The 17,082-nt window shown below is 43.3% G+C and overlaps 1 protein-coding gene across 5 annotated transcripts in view; it reads left to right on the top strand.

Moving 5' to 3' along the window:
- The first annotated feature begins 1,351 nt into the window (after positions 1-1,351).
- The window catches only part of SLC12A2 (solute carrier family 12 member 2), a 68,205-nt gene continuing 52,474 nt past the window's right edge, over positions 1,352-17,082 (top strand). For 2 of the 5 annotated variants that reach the window (XM_086771525.1, XM_086771524.1), the window contains exon 1: positions 1,352-2,028. In XM_086771525.1, the coding sequence (XP_086627651.1) occupies positions 1,459-2,028 (570 nt within the window). In that variant the 5' untranslated portion in view covers positions 1,352-1,458. Of the gene's footprint in view, positions 2,029-2,314; positions 2,442-6,573; positions 7,441-17,082 lie in introns of those variants that run through there. The other 3 variants (XM_086771523.1, XM_086771527.1, XM_086771526.1) reach the window with 3 other exon arrangements.

Below are 17,082 nucleotides of genomic sequence, written 5' to 3'. Positions count from 1 at the left end.
GCTCTCCTCGTCTATTCCTCCTTCAAGGCACCCGTGGGGACGCATTCCCGTGCATCCCCGGCATTCACTGGCCCACGCGGAACCCGCGGGCACGCACCTCGTCTCGGCACGCACCCACCCCAGCCGCACACCGGCCCCCGGGCAGGCGGAGAGCGGAGGAGCAGCTAGGTGGCGTACGGGAAAAGCCGAGACGCGGCGGCTCCAACCGGGGCTGGGGGGTTTGCAGGGCTGAGGGCAGGCGAGGGGGCTGGGCGGGTGGGACAGAGCCAGCGCCGGCGGCCCCGCGGCTGCCTGGGCCTCGGAGCGCCGCGGCCGCCTACCCTCCGTCCCCTCGACCTCCCCCCGCCCACGATGCGCTCGGGGCAGCGACCGGGGACGAAGAGGAGCGCCGGCAGCCGTCTGGCCCGCCACGTCAAGTAGGCCGACCCTCCTGCCGCCACACCGCAGCCCGGCTCCCGCCGCGGGGTGAAGGGGGGGCCCCCCCGAGCGGGACAGGGGGGCGCGCAAGCGTCCTCGCATCCCCCTCCGCCGGCGCTCCTCTCGCGAGACGTGGCGCCGGCCGGCGGGCTGACAGGCTTTGACAGGCGCGCGAGCGCCGGGGGGCCTCCGCCCCGCCCCCCTCCCGCCCCGGGCTAGGCCCTCGCCCCCAACCCCCTCCCGCGACGCCGCGGGGCGGAGGCGGTGGCTGCCATAGTTAGGGCCAGGAGGAGCCGCCGCCGCTCTCCCCGCCAGCGGGCCGCAGAGCCGCTCCCGCCGCCGCAGCCGCGAGCGGGCGGAGTCTCGGGAGCGGGCGGTGCCGGCGGCCCCCAGCATCTCGCCTCCGCCCGAGCGGGGAAGCGAGCGGGCGCGGCGAGGCGGTGGTGGCCGGTTCGGCTCCAAGTTCCTGCCTCCACCGAGCGGGGATCAGGTGGAGCGGCCGGCAGGGCGGGAGCGGGGAAGCGGAGGGCACCGACAGCCGTTTCCTTCCCGGCTTCAGCGCCCCGCGCCGGCCGCGGGCTCCCGCGCCGCTCCCTCCTGCTGAAGCCCCGGTGGGCTCGCCCGGCACGGTCGCTCCTCCCCGCGCGGCGCTGTCAGAGCGGCGGGCGGCGCCTTCGCGTAGCGGGTGCGCTCGAGGGAAGGCGAGAGGGAACAGGGAGGCGGCGAGGGCGGAGGGAGGGAGAGGAAGAGCGAGCGGCCGGAGCGGAGCGAGAGGGCTGCGGCGGAGGGGCCGGGTTCGGCTGAGGGGGCGCGCGGCGGGGGGGCGGGCGGTGGCCGTGCCGGCATCATCACCTGGCGCAGCGGCGCGAAAGGGGGGGGACCGGGGAGGGGGCGGGGCGCGCGGCGCCTGCGGTTGTGTGCGGCGCGCTGCAGCCCCGGGCGCTGGTTGGCGGCTTAAAGCAGCGGAGCCGCCGCCGGGAGGGGCGTTCAGAGCCGCCGGGGCCGCCGCCGCGCGCAGCGCTCGACCGGTGAGCAGCAGGCATGGAGGGCAAGCAGCAGCTGCTGCCGCCGCCTGGCCCCGCCGTGCCGGGGGCCACGGGCGAGGAGCGGCTTTCCGAGGAGGGCAGGGATGCAGCTAGCGGCGGTGCGCTGGGCAGACCGCTGGGTCCCACGCCGAGCCAGAGCCGCTTCCAGGTGGACCTGGTAGCCGAGGGCGCCGGCCGGCCGGCCGGGGAGACCCGCAAGGCGAGCGGGGAAGGCGACGCGGCGGGGAAGGGCAGCGAGGAAGCTAAGGGCCGGTTTCGGGTGAACTTCGTGGACCCATCGGCCGGCGAGGAGAGCCCCGGCGAGCCGGGGGGCGGCAGCTCGGAGGGCGGCAATGTCAGCTTCCAGAACGGCGGCGACACGGTGCTGAGCGAGGGCAGCCTTCACTCCGGCGGGCAGCACCACTACTACTACGACACCCACACCAACACCTACTACCTGCGCACCTTCGGCCACAACACCATGGACGCCGTGCCCCGCATCGACCACTACCGCCACACGGCCGCCGACCTGGGCGAGAAGCTCATCCGGCCCAGCCTGGCCGAACTGCACGATGAGCTGGACAAGGTGAGCGCCATCCCCATCCCCGGCCGTCCCCGGGCCGCCTGCGCGCCGGGCAGGGAGCCCCCGCCGGGGCCGCCCCCGGCGCCGGTTGTTGGGCGCGGGGCGGGCGGCTGCTCGGTGCGTGTCGGCGGCGGTGGGAGGAAGAAGCTGAAAGCGCGCCGAGCCTCGAGGAGGCGCATCGAGTCGCTTGCGTCTTTTCCCTTTTTTTTTTTTTTTTTCTTCTTAAATGACGCAGTGGGGCTTTTCACCGCTATGTTTTTGGGAGAGGGTCCCCATGGTGAGAGGTGGTGGCAGCTGCAGGTCTGCCGGGCAAACGTTTTCTCCGTAACCGGGAGAAGATCTGTTACAGACGCAACCGTTTTCAGCTTGTGGTCCATATCGCCTTCAGCAGACGGCCAGTTCGGGATCTGCGGGAGGTACTAGGCTGGGAAGGGGAGTGAAGACGTTTGGAAGAGGTGCTAAAGGGAAATAAAAGAAGGATGCGATCGCTTTTGGCAGCGAGGAGAGGTTTGTCTCCTCTCCAGCTGAAAGGGCATGGCCTTGCCTGCGCGGGCAGCGCACAAGCAAAGCTCCTTCTGCTGATGCTGGAGGCTGCACAGACACAGCCGAGGCGCCCTCTCCTCGAGGAGCCTTTTGGGTCGTGCTGGGTAGCTCCGCGCGTGAGGGCAGTGTTAGCGAGGCTTCAAAATTTTGAAGCTGTGCGTGTCAAGCTTTTCCTATTTTGGACTAGTCGGTGTGTTACTGGAGATGAGTTACAGGGAAAACTTATTTGCGCTGAAGGCTGTCTTTATTAAAAGGCAAGCTTTAGCTGAACCTGGAATTAATTTGGTGTAGCTTTTAGATCGTGATTAAACTATTAAACTACCATGACCAAACTGAAGCCAGATCAAACTATTGCCATACTGTTTTCTTGCAGTTTGAAAATTGCCTCCTGATATTTGGCTGTGCTCTAAGAAGTCCATGTTATAGTGGGTTTTTCTTCTAGGGGAATAAAGGAACATGTGGGCCACATCCCAGGGAAGTGAAGTTCTGTTGCCAGAACTTTTTTCATCCCACCTTTTAGTCCTTATAGGTGGGGTTCCATGAGAAAATGTGTGTGCTTTTGAGACTGCTCTATTTCACAGCATTATTAGGCAGCTCGCTGTGTCTGCACTGATCTGGGAGGTTTTTTGGGGAATGTGGTAATTCTTTTAAGTGTGGTGTGTTTCTTGTTCAGGTTTTCTTTGCTTGGTTTTTTTTTTTTTTTTTTAAATGAAACTGACTCTTCATCTGTTCAGATAGAAGTAATTGTTTGGTGTGCTATAGAGATGCTTCCTTGCAATGTCCAAGATTAGATATCAAAATAATTACTAACCCAAACAGCAAATTACTTTTACCTTTCAGGTCCCTTCCTGATGGAGTTAAAAGACTTTCTGTAGTCTGATTCTAAGTCAGTATGGAATGGAAGTTGGCAATTACTGCCTTGAGCACAGAGTGATATACACTACAAATAAACTGTATAATATATGTGAAAACACACTGATGACTTCTGCTGCCCCTCACCCCAATTTCTAACTTCTTGTCCATGATGGGATGACCAGGTCGTTAGACACTCTCTTCTGTAAGCAGAACGCTACTTGAATTTCTAAGCTTGGCAGATAGGTTTTTGGTGTGTTTATATTGCAGCAGTCAAAAAAGCTCTTTGTGACAGCATTAAGACATTGCAGCACAGAATCTAACTTATTCTGGAACTGTAGTTTCTAAAAATGTAACTTAATGTTTCATTTCAAAGCATGGCAAGCAGTTTTCTTGGTAGGTTGTAGCACAGAGGAGCTGTAGACAGCCTAATTACAGGATCCTTATCAACAGTTTCATTGTGAGCATTAATTAACTCAAATCATTAACTTCTCAAATGTCGTTAATTTGTTCTGCAGTGTGGATAGGTGGCTATGTGAAGTTTTGGGGTTTTTTTGTTTGTTTGTTTTTTTTTTTTTTTAAGTGGTGGGGGGAGGTGTTTTTTTTTTTTTGGGCCCTCTCCCCCAAAAAAAGATGGGGGATGGAATATGCAATTTCAGTTACATTTGGTATTATACTTAAGTATTAGTTTTAAAAACTGTCATGGTATAAAATTCAGAAGTTAAGCTGAAGTTGTATGTAGCAGCTCGGCTGTTCTATTGCAGGATGTTTCATTTCCAAAGCAATTAACATTTTAGTAAGCATTTAGGCTTATGCAAAGAAGCAAAGCAATTATTTTAGGTTCAGACTTAGCAAAACAGTTTGCAAGATAAAGTTGAGAATGCAAAAGTTTTTAATAAGGGTGTGTCATGCATGCTAATAGCATTGGATACCTACAGTTTTTCCAGTCTCTGGAGTATAAAACATACCATGTCTGTGATTACATACTTGATTTCTGGCCACAGAGCGCTGATAACTTGTAAATCATGATGGTGCTGTACTTCTATATGAAAGATGTTCACAAAGCTATTGTGCTTTTCTCACTGTGTTTCAGGGGGCTTATTGTCTCCAGTCCCAGAGTGACTTCAGTTCCTGCTGACTAACAGTAATGGTCTCTACTGTTGTATAATACTATGCATTAAAGAAGACATTTCACTGACTTTTAAGAACTTGAAAAATCAAGCTTGCTGTTTAGCTGTGGGTTTTGTGCTAACTTAACTTGCACAGCATGTATGTCAAAGACTGACTTAGTCAGGCAGCTGGTATAAACATCCTAGTACCATTACATAAAATTTGCACTACGTGAAGACCTATTGTTATGCCCCTGCTTCTTGACCCAGTGCATCAAGGTTGGCAGTTATTTTGTGTCAAGACTGATCCAAAAATGTGTTCACCAGCAATGTGGTTCACTGCTTTGAATATAGCAATTTCATCTTGCAGTTAAAATTTGTGCTATTCTTTTTTTCCTTTTAAAAGGTAAATGACTGTTGTGAGGCAGTGTTACAGAGTGTTGATGCTAGTGCCAATTATAGAATGGATATTTTCTTTAGTTTTGTATTCAAGCTTTGTATGTCTAACTCTTCTGCTGATTCTGTTCTCACAGAAAAGCACTGTTGGAGGAAGATGCACTGTTTGAGGAAGAGGCACATACATGTACAGAAGGAGTACCTTTTGACAAGGAGTACCTTTTGTCTTGTTGTCCTAGTAGACCAGGTGTCTAACCACTTCAAATTTCATGTGGTCAGTGGCTTTCCTAGTAGAAGAGAAAGGGATTATTCTTGAAACCGGCTGAGTGATGCTCCAGTACTTTGAAGTGGATGAATTGCAGACTACTGATCTTTGTCTGTCTTGTTAAATTTCAAGTGAGGGGTCTTGTCTTTGTGTATCATTGGCTGCAGATAGCCAGGGTGATCAGTCTGTTACTTACCGAGTTGGTGTGCATTAATCTTACTCTGCTTTAGAGAAATGATAGAGTGAATTTGATGATGCTGTTACCATTGCTGATCTGATAGATAAGATGATACTTTGCAGGAGCGTTAGTCTCCAGAGATGTAGGGGTGAGAGGATGGTTATTAACAAAGAAGTGACAAAGGGAAACAGCATGCCACAATATGTAGGTTTTTGTTGCAATTGCAGCCGTGTCCCCTGCCCTCTTGAGGAGATCTGCCTTCAATTTTTTTTTTTTTTCCAGTCTTACAATTGAGGAATATCTGTTTTGCCTAGGTCAGCTACATCTGTAAGTCAAGCTGTAGAAGACATTCCACCTGTCTTTTTCTTCCTCAGTGTTAAAATTACCATGCTGTGATGCCATAGACCTTATGGTTCTGCAAGGTGAATACTTTTAAAGTATTCAGAATTGGACTGTGTTTTAGTAATCCACTACTATACATTAATTCATCATTTTTCTGTATAGCATTTCCTCAATTGGGAGGTTTTTGGTTTTGTTTTGTTTTTTTTAAGAATAAACCTCACAGTACATGAGTGATCCTGATTTGGTGTGTCTTCTCTGCGGTCATTTACAGCTGTGGTAAGTAGACGTTGTGTGAGCCAAGCCCTCTACTGGTGGCTTTGTTCTGTTGTTTCTTAAATACTCACTGAGAGTACTAGTTGGTTCCCTTGACATGCTAGAAGCTAGTAATATCAGAAGATCTTTACAGCAGCCCCCCGGCCCAAATGAAAAAAAAACCAAAGCAAAACAAACAAACCTGAAGGCATTTAAAACCACAAGTGTGCTTTGCTTCTGCCCACACAGAAATCCCTGCATCTGCCTTCAGAATTTGGAGACAGAAGTAAGAAAGATGACGTTACTAACTGTCTTGATGCAGAGCTGAGGGGTTTTTTTGTTTGTTTTTGCTGAAGTTATATGACTGTAATTTTTTGAAACTATCTTTCTGGCTTTGATTTGTGTTTTCTTGAACATTGCAGTTTTTCCTCTTATGTGATAACTGAAAGTGTTTAACTGAAGCATAGTGAAAAGGCTGAGTATGGCACTGCTTTTTGACAAAGAATATATTCTCTCTTGAAAATGTTAAATGACTCTGCACCTCTGACACTTATGGGGTTTTGTTTTGGGATTTTATTTGGGTTTGGTTTTTTTGGTTTTATTTTTTTTTTCTTCATTCTTGGTTTGTATCTGCTTACCCTGTGAAGAAAACAGAAACAGAGCTCAGATAAAGATGCATAAAAAGTTAAAAGATGATTCTAGGCTATCAAGTTAGCTGACTGTGTTATGTAAGATATATCTTTAAAACTGCTTCCTTTCCTTCCCCTCTGCCAGAAGACTGAGATGCTCTTGCACATGGTTTTTATTGTACTACCTTGCTGAATCTTGCTTACCGTCAGTACGTTTCTTAGTTCTTGGGTCAGTGTGATTTAATCCAGATAGCTTCTTTTCCTACTTGTTCTCTATGTTTGTAAGCAGAACTTGAATTTTCATCTGAATTTTATTGTACTAAAATAAGAGAAGCTTTTCTAGTTTTGATCTCTGTGCTCTTAGACATCCTAGAAGCCTTTAATTTCTAACTGTTCTCATTCATCACTTTTGAAAAACAGTGAGCTCAATGCACCTGTGCTGCGATGAGGCTTTACTAGCAAAGTGGTGTTTTTATGCTTTTTCAATTTGTGTGCAGAATGCATACTTTGCTTATCCTGATAGTGCACTTAATTATCACCATTTTCATCAAGGGGAAAAAAAATATACTACTCTGTTTGCAGCAGTAAATCATATTAGTCCACCGGGGTTTTTATTTTATAAGGACCATGCGTATTTTATACTTGTATGTTACTTGATGTTTGAATCTCTCTTACCTGATTTATGTGAAGTCTTCAGTCCAAAACACCTACGGAATACTGAAACCCTTGAACTATCTTCAGCAAACTCCTAATACTGTTCTTTGTTTTGTTCCAGAGAAAGTGGAAATAACTGAGCGCTGTTAACAGGTTATAGTTTGACAGCACAAGTGTGGGCTGCTGATGAAAGGGGTAAACTTTTGTGCTCTCTGTTGTGGTGGCATTTGTGGTTTTGGTTTACAAAAAGCAAACACCCCACCCCCCTGCAACTGCAAAGACTTGTACTGGATACCGTGACTCAGTTCCCTAATCTAATACACTAGTGGTCTCCACAATCTTGACTGCAGGCTTGTATCAATAAAAAAAGGAGCATGCACCCCTAATGTACTTATATTTATTTACTTAAAAATTATATAAATCTACCACTGTGCTAATATTGTGTGTAGTAAAAAGTGGGGAGAAACTCCTTAGCAGGGCCTGTTATGATAGGAGGAGGGGTAATGGTTTTAAAAAGAGAAGCAGATTCAAACTGGATGTAAGGAAGGTGTTTTCTACAGTGAGGGTGGTGGAACACTGGCACAGGTTGCCCAGAGAGGTGGTAGATGTTTTCTCTGGAAACATTCAAGGCCAGGTTGGATGAGGCTCTGAGCCACCTGATCTATTTAAAATGTCCGTGCTCCTTGCAGGGGGGGTTGGACTAGATGACCTTTAAAGGTCCCTTCCAACCTAAACCATTCTATGATTCTGTGATTCAATAAAATAAAAAATGTAAGCATGAGATAAAGGTGAAATAAACACTTGCAGAAATCTTTGTACTTTATGAACAGTTAAAAAAATAGTTTATTCCCACACTCTCAGTGGACTGTCTGGTGCACTCCTTGGAGTGCCTGCACCCCTCTTTGGAGACCACTTCGATGTGCTATGAACCCTTTGAGCACTCATGTCAGAAGAAAAGGCATTGTAATTTGCCAGAAGAGTACAACTAGAGAAGGAAGAAAGGAGGGCGAGCTGATTTGGAGGAGCTTGTTTGGTTTTTGTTGTTTTTTTGTTGTTGTTGTTGGGTTTTTTTTTTTCCTGTGGGTTTTTTGGTGGTTTTTTGTGGGATTTTTTTTTTTTTTAAATAAACCAATCATAGCTGACATTGTCAGTATCAATGACTAGTTCAAGACCACAACCTGAAACAATAGCAATAATTCTCTCTAGCTGGGCGGCTTTTCTTTTACCATAAGCTATTTCAGAGCTTGTTAAAGAGGACGGTGCTGCAGAATTTGTCTTCAGATTAACTTTTTCCCTTTTGTTAATGCATTTGATTAGACCTCAGATGATTTTCATTCCTGAAAAATATTATTGCAGAAGAGGAGGCTGGCAAGATCAGTATCTTGGAGTAACTCAAACCAGCGTACTACATCATCTGTTGCAGCCTTCAGATTTTTTCCTGAAGCCCCATATAATATTCGTACATGACTAATCACAGACCAATTTACCCTTTCTTTTTGGTATGGGTAATAGGAATCACAATATGGTCATTTGTTGACTACTAAGGATTTTTAAAGATAGTTGACTTAGAATTGTTTGCCTTTCAGTATTTTGGAAGCTATCCAGTTCTTGCAGCTTGAGCGCGTGGAACGTCTTTGATTTATTTCTGCCCTTTAGCATGCCGATGAGGCCTCAACTCACTGAAGTTTCTTTTTGTGCGTAAAAACTAACTAATATGTGTAATCTCTGCCTGATAAACTTAACTGATTTAACTATGTAGTAGTTTAAAAAAAAAGCTTCCTTGTTAAAATGGGATTTTAGGAATTTTTTGCCTATCTCCTGTGTCTTCATTTTGCTAGTTAACTTCTTCAAATGAACTGCTTCTGTTTCAGATTATTCTGTTTTTTCAATTCAAAGAAAATGGCAACATCTGTTCCAGCTGTAAAGAAACTGTGATGCTATGTTAATATTTCAGCTTACTCTGAGAGTTTACATGCTAGGGAGACTCCTAACACTATTCCAAGTAATATTGCTCTTGAGTTTTAAGCAGTTTTGCAACTTTGCCTTGAAGGTAGTACTGTGCCAGTGCAAGTAAGTGCTGTGCTGCATCACCAGCTCTGCTCAGTGCTGGCTCAGGGGCTGTGCCTGTAGCTGTGTCCACCATTTCATGGAATGACGTTAAAGATTCATACAGTACGTAATTGATTTCTGAGAATATTTCAGTGGGCTGTTTAGTCTATTGTAAGACAACAGGTTGTCCGGGACCAGACTACACAGTCTCTCTCTCACTCCCTTACAGGTTAAATGTAACTTTTCATGGACTTATTATGCTTGGAACTAGACTTCTAATTAGAATGGGAAGTTCTATTAAGGTTACTGCTGCATAGTGTGGTACACTTGCCCTCTATCACCCACCTCTTTAATGGAAAGTACATCATTCTGTTTTGCAGAAGTGGATGAAAACTGAAAGGTGTTAAGAGCAAGAATGCTACAAATTAACCTTTTTTGGGGATGGAGTGTAGAAGACTACTTGGGAATTTGCTGTGTTGAAAACAAGTTATTGATCAAAACTAAAGTGGATTATCTTTTGTACTTGTTTAGAAAAATTGTATTTTTCAGCCTATACTTGAATATGAAAAACAGCTATGCAAGAGACTTGCTAAAAGGATTTAATTCAGCTTGTATGTGATCAAATGCTGCATCTGTTTCATTCCAGACAACAAGAAAATTATATAACATGCTTAAAAGGCGTCACACCATTTGAAATCTATCAGAGTTACGTTTTTCAGATAATCAAGTGAAACTTACCTGTGTTCGGAGCCTGGATCTTTTTTCCTGAAAACCATAGTTTGTCTTTTCATGCTAATGGTTATCAAAAGGAATATAATGGTCAATGCACAGTAATGAATAATTACTTTGAGAATCATTCACAGTACCATGGTTCTTCTGGAAAGGATCAATTACATTGCTGCAGTAGGGAAACTACGCGTTCTCTAGAGGGCGGGAAAGGAGGGGTCCTTCAAACCAGAATTGAGGTGCATTCTTGAGATGTGAATGCATGTGTTTTTTCTTTTTAAGCTGGGTGGGTTCATTGCCCCTCTACTTGTGTGGGAAGCCAGTCCTCCTTTTTGTGACTAGATCTTAGTGGTGCAATTTTCTGTTAACTAGAAGAAATGGCAAAGAAAGTGGTGTGTGTGTGTATATATATATATTTAAAATACATATATAAAATATATATATATATTTTTTTTTCATGGTGGCAGACTGTTGACTATTCCTTGGCAAGAAGGCCTGACTTTGCCTACAGTATTTCTGGGAGTGCAGAACATAAGCACTGTGGGTCTGTCATGGGTTAGCCACACTGCATACTTGCTGAACAAAGGTCTTTTCTCATTTGTCTCTAATTCTCATTGTCAGCTTGCCTAGAGTATTCATGTCATCCTGTGCTTTTGGAGGGGTATATGAATCAAGACGGGAGGAGGCAGAGGTTTTTTAATTTATATTGATGCTTCTGCAGAATGCTCTTGTTTTTTTTTAAGTAATGTTTTTGGTGTGGAGAATAAATAATACTATTTATAGTTCAAATAAGATGCTTTTCTTGCATACCTGCAGATACCAACAAAACTTCACTGCCATGTCATGTGTAAAAACTACTTGAAAGGATTCCATCTGGTCATACCATATTGGTTGCAGGCTTTCAAATCTCAGCCTTTGCATGACTATCTAGACTTTGGTGCTTTCCTCTGGAACTTTTATTCTGTAAATATGGCTAATCCTTCTCTGTTAGGTATACAAAGGTTTGAATCTGAACTTCCTGTGCTGATGTTACGACAGCTAGATCAAATGGTGTTGGCACTGTCACTGTTTCCAGAGGCACTGATTAGTAATCTGCCTCAAGTGAGACTTTACCTTGATGTGATACTTAGGAAAGCATTGAGACTTCTTTTTGCTTATAAAGGGCTGAAAATTCAAAATTCCTGGTGATGCAGTAGAGCAAGCAGGTAGAGGAAGGGGTGAAATCACCCTTGGAATATTTTGCAGTGTTCTAATGGCTGGATTACTTAAGTGACATGGCAGGTTAGTGGCTGTGGAATGTTGCTATGACAATTAGGAGACTGTCAGCATGATCAGTCAAGGACCAGATTCTGTCTGTTTTCACCAATTAAAGTACTCTTAAGTGTGAGCAGTTTTCCTCGGAGGAATAATGGATGATTCTCTATCCCTTTAAAAGAATTAAAGTAAAAATGGTTCTAAAATTCAGAACATGCGCGCACACACACAATGTTGCTTAATGTTTCTCTGTTAAAAGCAGTATTGAGTTGCAAGACACTGAAATACAAGCTGATGGCAGAGACATGTAGCTGGCTAATTCTTTAGTTGACATATTAATTGTAACTATAAATTTCTTCTGTTTAAAATTGTTTCACTGTAATCAAAGTACAACAGACTTCAATTTCAGCTTAAGATAACACTAATGTTCTATGTTTGATGCAATCTCTCTTAAAATCTCTGGAAATGGATGCCAAAAGCATTTGCTGCTGTATTTTGAATTTGTAATTGTAGAGAAGGTAATATAGCCAAAGCACTTAAGTTTTGGTCTCTCAGCTGCAAACCTGAAAAGGATTTCCTTTGATTGAGGTGAGTAACCAATGGTTGAAGCTGTTCACATTTGATTCCAAGGAGTCCTGAGTTTTTAGAACAGATCATGTTTTATCTGGGTAATTTATCTCCTGTTGCTGTAGGTAACTGCTGGGTGCCATTTAATGGGATAGTAGGCTTTTTTAGGTTATAACTGTAAAGATACTGGAACTACAGTATATAGCAGCATTTTACATGTGCTTCAAACAGGGAGTGGGAATTAAATTCTACTAGCAAATCTGCGGTAATTCATTCCTGGTGTAAAACCAAGCAGTGAAGTACCTAGTACAACAGCTGAGTTTTCTAAACTGCTGTCAACACCTAGTCATTGCACAATGGCTAGCAATGTGCCCTGAAGGTTTTTGAGCTTGTTTTTTATGGAAAATGCTAAGAAGGTGTTTAGGCAGACTGAGGTGTCTTGAGCATGTCTTCTGCCACGTTCTTCTGCGTGTGCTACCTGACTGGGTTTTTGCTACTGGTAGCAGTACTAATCACTCAGGCTTCACATCTAACTCCTGAAAAACCTGAACATCTGAATCTGTTCTGCGAACTTGGCGAGTTTATTTTTAAGTAGCGAATTATCAGGAATTTGTAAAATGTTCTAGGTGTCTGTGGAAGCTATTATCTTTGAGTTGCAATTTTTAAGTGAAAAGCAGCTGTGTTCACTTGGGTTATGACCCCACTTGAAGTACCAAAGATTCAAACTATTACATCTGTTTGTAGGATGTAAGTTAGTGATGTAATTAAAATGTAGAAAATGATAGACTACTTTCAGTTTTAGAGTTTGCACTTTCACTGCTCTTTCATCAGAATGAGGCCTATTACAAAGAATTAATCGAGAGCTGGGCACACTAGTTCTTAGTTTCCATATTAGCTCATCATAACCCTATCATCATCTGTATTTCAGCAGTGGACTAGGCCTCAACTAGGCCTGCATGCAATATTTAAAGTTTGGAGGTACTACAGATGAGGTTTTCTTTTCTTGATTTACTTATTACAGAATTATTTTCCTGGTTTTATAATCTTTTCCCTTCAATTGTTACCATGTAACGAGGTGATAGTTTTTTCTGACAGTATTTAGAGTAGGCTAGAAAAAGAGCTCTTCCAAGGGTAGTGAGAGATAGCCTATGGATTTTTTTCCTTATTACTTTGCTTTTATAGGCATTGAATTTCATTGTGTTAGTTTCCAATTCCTAGGCCTGACAACGTTCTTCTACGTCATTTGGTAGGTCTAAATAGCAAATTGCCTCAAGAAGTAATTGTTTCAGTTGGGTTTGGATATTGATATTTAGTCTATAGTTTGGAGTTTTAATAGGAGGGAGGCTTAGGTAAATTAATTGTGGCATGAATGAAAGCAGTGAGGATATCTAACAAAGCTTTAGAGTTATTGCTTCTGAAACAGATCAGTATAGAGAAAACAGCTGTTTGTCAACAACAGTATAGCTAGTGTTACTAGTTCACGAAATAGACAGTGCCAGTACTGTCTGTTCTTCAAGAGAGTGTTACATACAGTAAGATATTCTTAAAGTAATTACCTACAGTACTTACTCCCTCTTAGAGCTGTTTATTTCCCTTAAAAAAAAATACTTGAAAGCTGTCAGACCTGGCAAAGCTGTTTTTCAAAATTCACATTAAAAGTTGCCATGATTTGTTGTTAGCCTACAGAGCAAAGTTATCAACAGTATTGACGTGCAGAAAACGGACTCCACAGTCTATAAGATTGTAAAGTAGGTATGTTTATTCAGCACTGGGCAGCATGGGGGATTGCTCCTCCAAACGTGTGCAACATGTTAAGCAACAGGTACAGTATTTATGCATCATAGACAAGCATATTCATAGAATTCCCATGGACTTGGTTATATATTAATTAGGTTTCCAAGAAATCATTATCATAAGTTTCTTCCCGTGACAGGTTATTTCCCGTTCTCTGCGTCCATCTCGTGTCTGTGCTCAGGAGTCACTGTCTCTCTGGTGGTCGTTCTCTCCACCTGATCACTATGTCCAGCTGGGTGGATTCAGACCTTCGTCCTGCTTTGTTCTTGCTGCCATGGTGTTTTCTTGCTGATTTATCTTTGCTGGTTCCCAATTTCCTTGGTTATTCCACCCTGTCAGTTGGTTCTAAGCTTCTTAAGTTCCCTCATCTTGGTCTCAGCCAGTGTGTCTGTACCCCCCCAGCATGTTCCCATCTAACTTATCTTAGCTTCTGCTAGAGCATCCTGAAAGTATCTCATTATGTTAAGTTTATGACTCTACTGTTCTTTCTTTCAAGGTTAGTAAACCATTGATCACTATTTATCAGCTTGATTCCTTGGTATTAATACCTTCTTTCAGTATCTCACCCATTTTGAACAGTGATTGGTTGAAAAAATGGTTACAAACAGTAGTCGGTGTCACTAGATCACGTCAAAGACTAGTGAGACTTATTTTTCTTGTCGCATATTTAAGTACTGAAATACTTTGTATTCTCAGTCAGACCAACAAATTTGAGACTTTTTTTTGATAAAGTGTTAATCACAGAACTCTCTTGTGTCCCTTGACAAAAATATGCTTAAAACCATCCTGTGGAGATTTAGATATTTTGCAAAGGAAACTCAGTGCTGTTAGTTTCATACATCACTGCTTAGGTAAAATTGTAAAACACAAAGACCTTATCAAAGGCCCTTAGACACAAACTGTGAGTTTTATGACTGTGAATGTTAGCATGCTGCAAAAGCAGTGTTTAAATAACAGATGGATATGTTTGATACAGTTTAATCTCCTGCAGTCAACATTTAATAGCTGGCTTATTCTTTGGTAGTACAGTATCTCACTTAAATGATCTGTACTAGTGCAAACTTTGCACAAGTTGTCACTGTTGCTTCAGAAGTGAACACCTGTGTTGGCAGGATTGTTCTGTGCATTATTCTATGCATACAATACATCTCATGCTTTTCAAACCTTTTATTGAGATAGTTAGAAATGTCACAGGTGAAGTGGGAGGAAGAATCCAAAAGTTCATTCCAGAAGGGGAAGTGGAAGGTTTGCTCATCGAAGAAGAGATTTGCAGTCTTTAAAAAACACAGGAAGTGTTAGCATTTTCTGGGGCAAAATGTTTAGTAGTTGTGCTGATTTTGATAACTTTTCTTTAATCAGTCATATTTTTTTTTTAATTTTATACACTCTGGATAGAATATGTTTGAATTGGAAAAACAAAAACAAATGTTCACAAGCTTTTCTTCCATGTGTGTTTTGAGCTGTGTTGACTCTGAAGATCTTCTGTATTGCCAAGTTTTGTTATTGAGTAGCTGTAGTCTTAACTGTGGGCAGTTGCAGAGTTGGGCTATTTAGTAGTATAATCTCTACAAGCAACAATTGTTCTGCTGTTGAGACAGCTGGCATGCTACATATGGATCGATGCATTTGACCAGTTGCTTCCTTCCACGAAAAGTAATTTCTTAAAAATGGCAATGCCTATACAGTTAACCTATACAGGAGGGGGAAACAAGAAACTGTTATGGTAAGGTGTAGTGAACAGCTTGGCAATAACGCTGGAAGCTGCAGTGAATGAGTGCAGATGATGTGTGCAGATCTCTTGCTCTTGTGAAGAAGAGTTCCACTGTCTGTGGTCATTGCTGCAAACATCTCTAACCACAAAGCTCCTAGCAGCTAAAAGTATGATCCACACATGTTACAGAATGTTAAAGTATAAAGCAGTTTTAAATGTCAGCGGCTGTTCTCTTGATTAAAGGTAGTGGAATGCCATTTTTTTTATTTCCTTGCAGAAACTGGAGCTTGAAAAGTCAAGGATCTTGATTTTAACATTTTGATAGTATTAGCTGTTTAAACCAGCTTCAGTACTATATCTTATTAAGACAAGAAAAAGCAACTGTTGTGAAACCTTTCTAAGGAATTTGTATGAGGAGAAGCCCATACTGCTTTGGCACTTGCTAAACCTGTAACTGGTCCAACCTGAGAAATTAAAAAAGAGTAGTTAAATGCTCTAGTCTTAGGTGCATTTTTAGCCTTCTCTCTTTGCAAAATAGTAATGGCAATAAAGGATTAGCTAAAGTTACTTACTACTTGGGACATACCAAATGAGGCAGACTGCAAAGAGAGCAGTCTGCCTGAAGAACCACATTGTCTTAGGTACAAACTTGCTGGTTGTCCTGTCCTTTACTTGAAGCTTTCATGTTATGATACTTTAAAAGAAGCAAGAGCAGAACAGTTCATGTGCGTTTATTCTGGTAGCACCTCATACAGTTCAACATAGCCTAAGTATGTTGCCTCTGAGATGGGATCGAGGTAAGTTCACCATAAATAAATGTGGTGCATAACATACACCACTGTCAAGCACTCTCAGTATAACTGAATAGCAATTTTTACCAGTGAAAAACATTGTCATGCACCAGCGTGTTTCATGCTCTATGTGAAAAATCTCAGATCTCTTCTGACTAACAAATCTTTTCTCATTACTAATCCACTTCTAATAAATGTGGAGGCTATTCACAATTGGCACAAATAACTTACTGTTACGATCCAGTACTGGAGATGAAATAGTAGATTATCTGTACTTTTCAGTGCACTGTGATACAGCAATGGAAATTTCTGTGTAGGAGCAGAATTTAACTGTTTCTTGACTAAATTCCTGTCAGTATATGATAGAATTGTCAATGTGTAAATATCTTATTTTCCCTTTAAGAGTGCAAGTGAGCACCATAACTCTTGAGTGTTCTTTGGACTGATTAGATGAAAGACACTACTCTGGTTTAAAAGTTCAGTTAACAAGAACATTTCTGATCTGAAATGCTAAAATATTCTCTTTTCTTTCCCCTTTTGTTACACCCCCTCCAAATTCACAGTGTGTTAGTGTTTTTTTACTGTTCATGAAGATCTTATCTTACGTGTATTGCTGTTCTAAAATAGTGCTGGTGTGGTTTTTTTTTTCCATTCAGTATGTGACTTTAGTGGAAGCATTGTTTCCTCATGAGCACAAGCATTAAAAATACGCCTGCTTTATTTACAGCTTGGGACCACAGTAGTGCTTTCTTAGTCTCACATTAACGGGCTGAACTTGGAGTCTTGTAAAGTAGAATTCTTTTGTGCCCACACTCTGTAATATCTGTTCTCACTGGTGCTTTATTGGGCACCCACTAGCACTGATAACCAGCAATAACCTTTCAGTTATTACATTTTGTATGCGCTTCAAAATATTTTCCTAGGAAATATTGCATAGTGTGGAGA

Source organism: Chlamydotis macqueenii, chromosome Z (genome assembly GCF_036417535.1).
Source record: "Chlamydotis macqueenii isolate bChlMac1 chromosome Z, bChlMac1.mat, whole genome shotgun sequence".
In the NCBI taxonomy this organism is placed as follows: domain Eukaryota; kingdom Metazoa; phylum Chordata; class Aves; order Otidiformes; family Otididae; genus Chlamydotis; species Chlamydotis macqueenii.
This window is presented reverse-complemented; position numbering and strand designations above follow the sequence as displayed.